Raw genomic sequence first — 5,630 nt, forward strand, 5'->3', positions numbered from 1 at the left:
ATACACACATGCACACATACAACAAGAACATAGAACACACACGTACACATACAACGGGCACATAAAGCATACACATACATAATCATACACTTGCAGTCATGAGGGCGTTCTGTCGCGCTGCAACATGGCCAAGGGAGAGGAAGGGTCAGAAGTGCTAAGCATGGAGAGGAAGTACGATGAGAGGTCTGAAAAAAGAAAATGAAATGACACATAATAGGGAGATTTCGCATCGAATCCTGATCCCCATAACGCAACCCATGTTGGCGCCATCTTGTTTACATCATGTTTTTAGATTTAGCACGGGATCGAAAACCGAACGAAAACCGAAACCGAAAACCGAAGCGAACCTAGCGGACGCTCAAGTAATCATACCTTTAATTTGTTCAATGTTTTGTCTTGTCCTAAATAACAAATTATTCAAATCAAAGTAAATTTCTGTGAATTCATGAATTTGCAATACAGTTTTTCAACATGCCAGAAATCCAAAAGAGCCAGGGAATAGACTGTGTACATTAGAGATTTCATTACCTACACAATAAATTGTTTTTGATTAGCTTCAGTCCATTCAGACTGTGCATCTTTAGGTGGTTTTTATTACATTTTCTAGCTTGGCTCTTTGGGCTCAAGCACCAATGAGGTGTGAGAAGGTACTATACAAAAGAACAGCCCACAAAGATTTCAGTGTTTTAAGAGAAGACAACAAGTATAATTACCTTCAGACCTATCCAGTTGTTCAGGACAGTTGATACCACAACTTTGAAATCACTGACTGTTTCCATGCTGAGAACGGTTTTCTTTTCAAAGATTTCAGTGTTTTAAGAGAAGAAAACAAGTACAATTACCTTCAGACCTATCCAGTTGTTCAGGACAGTTGATACCACAACTTTGAAATCACTGACTGTTTCCATGCTGAGAACGGTTTTCGCTATTTACAAGAAGATAAGCTTTCAGTATATCAAGACAGCCAAGAAAATTGAGAAAAAATGCTCATTTCTCATTTTATCCTTTTTTGGAGAAATAAATCAAAATTTTACACGTGAGGTTCACACTTCATTTCCTTTAAAAATTCAAATTTTTACCGCCATTCAGCCTTGATAAATTTTGGTCTTTCTAAAAACCTGTTTGCAAGTTTACAGGCTGCTGAATTTTTAGGTTACCCTTGTTCCCATTATTTTGGACCAATCAAAGAAGAGGATTTTCTCCCAGAAACGGAAATCCCCTACTCTCATTGGTTGATGAAATGTTGGCGTCGATGTCGCCTGATGTGAACGGAGCTTTCCGGCAAATCCACATTTTAGAACGCGCTGTAAACAAAACCGGCCATTTTGTTTTTATTTAACTTTAAAATTTTTCTAAAAAATCAAAAATCAAAAAAAAAGGCGACAAGAGAAGCGAAAACCCACGAAAATCCTTGTGAAAATTAATTTTCTTTTGTGTTTAACGGCAAATTCCTCATCTTCAACGTCCCTGAAAGTCGCTCTTTTCGTTCCTTCAAGAAATCTGCACATACTTTTATCCGTTCAAGCCAAGTTGTACTTCTAGTCGGCACCAATGGGTGAAGGTAAGAAACGCTTGGTCTTCTAAATGTAATGAAATTCCCGATAAAATAATAGATTAATTCTCATAGAAAATGATCATTTCGCATGTTTTCATCCTCTTTGAATGGGGTTTACCATATTCATTCCTTTCTCTAACGATCTTTTCTTACCACCCTTGTAAACGCATGAACTTCGATTCCCTTTTCAGACCGCGACAAAGACAGAGAGCGCGACCGGAGGCGACGCTCGCGTTCGAGAGATCACAAGAAACGGTCGCGCAGTCGTGACCGTCGCTCCAGATCGCGCAGCAAGGACAAGAAACGCGCTGCCAGGTCCCGCAGTCGCTCACCGAGAGACAAAACAAAGTCCCGTCGTAGGAAGGCCTCTCTGTACTGGGATGTACCTCCTCCTGGCTTTGAGCATGTGTCCCCTTCTCAATATAAAGCTATGCAAGGTGAGTAAAAAATCTTGGTGATGTAATGGTTAGCTCAGTAAACTCTAGGGTACTTTTTCAGAATTCACTTCAATGAAAAATTGTTAATAAAAAGGGAGTTGTTACAAATGAGTAGTAATCAGTGTCATTATAGGGTTAGGTTAAACAAAAAATAGAGCGTCCTTTTTTGCTGTGGTAGCTTCTGAATTTTTTTTCTCTTTTTCAGAGGGGTTTCTCTTTTCAGCTCTTGGGAAACGGAAAAACTCGGGTTTTTTTTACAGGTTGAAAATTAACAAAATATGAGTCTAGAAAAAAAGGCAAATTTTAACAAAAAAAAAAAAAGGGCGGGGTTTACAGGTTTTTTCCCCCTCGAAGTTAAGCATGGACTGCATGGAGATCTTTCGAAACATTGTAATTTCAGCTCTCTTAGACTTAGACCAAAGGAAATTTAGGAAGAGACGAATGCAACAGCTTAGGTAGAAACAACGAGTTCATATTCAAATAGGTTATATTCTCAGAATTGGGAATTGATTTGTTATTGTTGTGTTGAGCAGTCTTTGTTTGGAGACTTACATTTTCCAAGACACTTTGGATTACTTCTTATATCGTTTCTCTCGGAAGTTTCATGTTTCCCTCTTCCTTCTTTTTCATTTAAGTAAATTCATCAATTGATTTTCCATTCTTTCTTTTGGACTTCTGATGGATTAGGGAGTATTTAACAAACTGCTTTAAAATAAATATAGGTAGATGGTCGAATCAAAATCGAATGCTAGCGCGCCTGCCTTGTAAGCGCTGGTTCGCGGGGTCTATCTACGCCTGAGGCTTATTTTATCCTAAACAGATAAGGTTCGTTCCCGAAACGGCTGGCTTTCTCCTATCCCGTCCTTCTTATTTTCGCTTTCGGAACGATAAGACCTTAGCCGTTAGAGCTCCCTTTGTCAAAACTCATAAAAAAAGAGAGAAAAATGTGTACCTCTATAAAAAATGTTGAGTTCGCAGAAAAGAAACAATTACTACAAAAGGTACTCATAAGGCTTGTGTCATAGCATACCCATTCTGTAGTATACCTCTATTACTCATCAGATGGGCGATTAGAGACACAATACTTCCCCTTTAGGTGCTGGTTTAACACGAGAACACCAGAAAGTAACCCGTTGAAATATTTGCAATCGAAATACGAGTGCATTTTTTTTTATCGATGGTGGGAATCGAACCCAAGACCTGCTGCATGGCAAACAAGCACGTTACCACTAGGCTAACCGTGCCCTCTATTATACACTCAAGTTTTTTTTTTTTTTTTTTTACTTTCCTTACCTTTCCCATTATTTTGGACCAATCAAAGAAGAGGATTTTCTCCCAGAAACGGGAATTCCCTACTCTCATTGGTTGATGAAATGATGGCGTCGATGTCGCCTGATGTGAACGGAGCTTTCCGGCAAATCCACATTTTAGAACGCGCTGTAAACAAAACCGGCCATTTTGTTTTTCTTTCGAAAACATTTTTCTATTTTCAAGATATTTGGCCCAGGCATTTTATTTCAGGGTACCTTCATTGCAGGAATTTCATTTCAGGGTACCTACCTTCATTTCGGAAATTTTATTTCAGGGTACCTCCATTTCAGAAATTTGATTTCAGGGTACCTCCATTTTCAGAACTTTTATTTCAAGAGCTCCTTTTTCATAAATTTTATTTCAGGAGCTCCATTTTCAGAAATTTTATTTCAGGGTTCCTCCATTTCAAAAATTTTATTTCAGGGTACCTCCATTTTGAGGAGGAATTTTATTTCAGGGTACGTCCGTTTCAGAAATTTTATTTCAGGGTACCTCCATTTCAGGAATTTTATTTCAGGGTATACTTCCATTTCAGGAAATTTTATTTCAGGGTACCTACCTCCATTTCAGAAATTTTATTTCAGTCTAGGTGCCACAATCATTCTGATCTGGAACCCCAAACACTTTTCTTCCCAGAAAATTTTCTTTCAGTACCAACACAAGTGCACAGAACTGGAAAAATATTTTTTACAGATTTTGTAAATTTTCAGCCCAAATTTCAAACTTTAGCCACCCTGGAACTATTTTTTCAGCACTTTATTTTTCAGCTTTTTCTTTTGCAGACAAATTTCAGCCTACAATTTTCTGGTGTTTCTTTTCAGCAATTTTTTCGAGTTCAAATATCCGTCTTTCTGTATCACTATTTCCTTCATAGAATAGTCCTCGATCTGTAAAATATGTGACAAGTCTCTATGGAAATGTGCTATACAATTATTCAAATCTCTCGAAGATGTTTTGGTACAAGGTTTGACTTCCACAGACTGACATGCACACTGTGCAATATGCATTTTCATCGTCAGTGAACCCTATTTAATTAGCGGAAAAAACGGCAATTTATGAACTCTGTAAAAGAGCAGAAGAGAGACACCCCATTTTGTTCTCACAGGCACTTTAGTAAATTTTACTTATCAAATCTCTCTTTGCAGGGCGGAAATTAATCATGCAATTTATTAGTGCGTCAACTCTTGGCTACAAAATGCATCGCAGCTGTGATTGACCCTCTAAGCTGGCTAACAAGCTTTCACCAATCTTACCCTTACGCCTTTTGGCCTAAAAGCCAGTTTACCCCGACCGGGTTCCAGTCTCATCTTTTATTCGCAAATTATCTGCGAATATTATTGATTATGGAGAGCCTGGCGAGAGCCCGCGGGGTTTCAGGCGAGCTGACAGTTATTATGGTTAGGAGTAAAAGGTGCTCTGGGGGTGAGAGGCGGCGTGTGTTTATGACTCAAAATTAATAAAGAAATTTTTAGGGGAATTAATCTTCTCACACCTGCAACGTTCAATAGAGGTGAAAGTGCGGTGATGCTACAAGTTTCTTTTTGTACGAAAATTGGATTTCCCCCGGTCTCTTTTTCTAAGATACAGCCTAGTCAGTTTTTTCGCGTATGCGAGTTATAGAGGCTAAGAAGACTATCCTTTGATACTGCCTCTATATTGCGAAATGCTCTCTCCAACAAACACGCCTTCATTGGCCTGCGTCCATTTTGTCTATTTGTACCCCATCAACCATAGACACCCTTACTCCCACTATATAGCTGACTATATGACCAAGTATACCTCCATGTTCTGTCCTTTTGCTTTACTTAATTAAACCACTTCTTACTAAGATAGGTATACCCAACTTGTGTACACCATCTATTCTGCCCTATCTATATCCACTACTCTCTATCTCTTCTTTGTGCCCCATATATTCCTCTCTGGCCCGTACGTCAATGCTTCGTGAGTTTCTTTTCCACTCCACTGTTCCTCCTTCTCTTTTTTGGTCTTTTTTTGTTTATTAGGCCTTATTGTCTTCTCTGCTTGGGAATTTCTGCTAAAACGTTTACCCAGTGTCGAACCCAGAGTGGCGCATTTAACTCTACCGAAGCTTGGGTCCTCGAAATGTCTCTTTATATCCTACGGTGTAGACTTAATTAAGCTGGGTTATATAGAGTAAAACCTTTGCCAATACTGTTTATTATGTTAAATATACTACACTGAAATTTTTGTGAATCTGTTACGCGGGGCTCCCACCCTAAGTTAGTGTGAGGCCCCGCAACCCCTAAACTGACACTTAAGAGTGGACTCAAATTTGGGTGCTTCCTGTTTGCTCTCCACATTGCCAG

General features: G+C 38.9%; 1 protein-coding gene across 1 annotated transcript in view; it reads left to right on the plus strand.

Annotated features, from left to right (window-relative positions):
- Nucleotides 1–1,336: 1,336 nt before the first annotated feature.
- Nucleotides 1,337–5,630, plus strand: part of LOC103522176 (splicing factor U2AF 50 kDa subunit-like) — a gene marked incomplete at its 3' end in the record, with an annotated part of 10,595 nt that continues 6,301 nt past the window's right edge. The window contains exons 1-2 of the mRNA XM_008487277.2: nt 1,337–1,561; nt 1,747–1,992. Coding sequence (XP_008485499.1) covers nt 1,552–1,561; nt 1,747–1,992 — 256 coding nt within the window. The remainder of the gene's footprint in view (nt 1,562–1,746; nt 1,993–5,630) is intronic.

The sequence above is a fragment of the Diaphorina citri genome, unplaced genomic scaffold, assembly GCF_000475195.1.
Source record: "Diaphorina citri unplaced genomic scaffold, Diaci psyllid genome assembly version 1.1 scaffold7224, whole genome shotgun sequence".
Lineage (NCBI taxonomy): Eukaryota > Metazoa > Arthropoda > Insecta > Hemiptera > Psyllidae > Diaphorina > Diaphorina citri.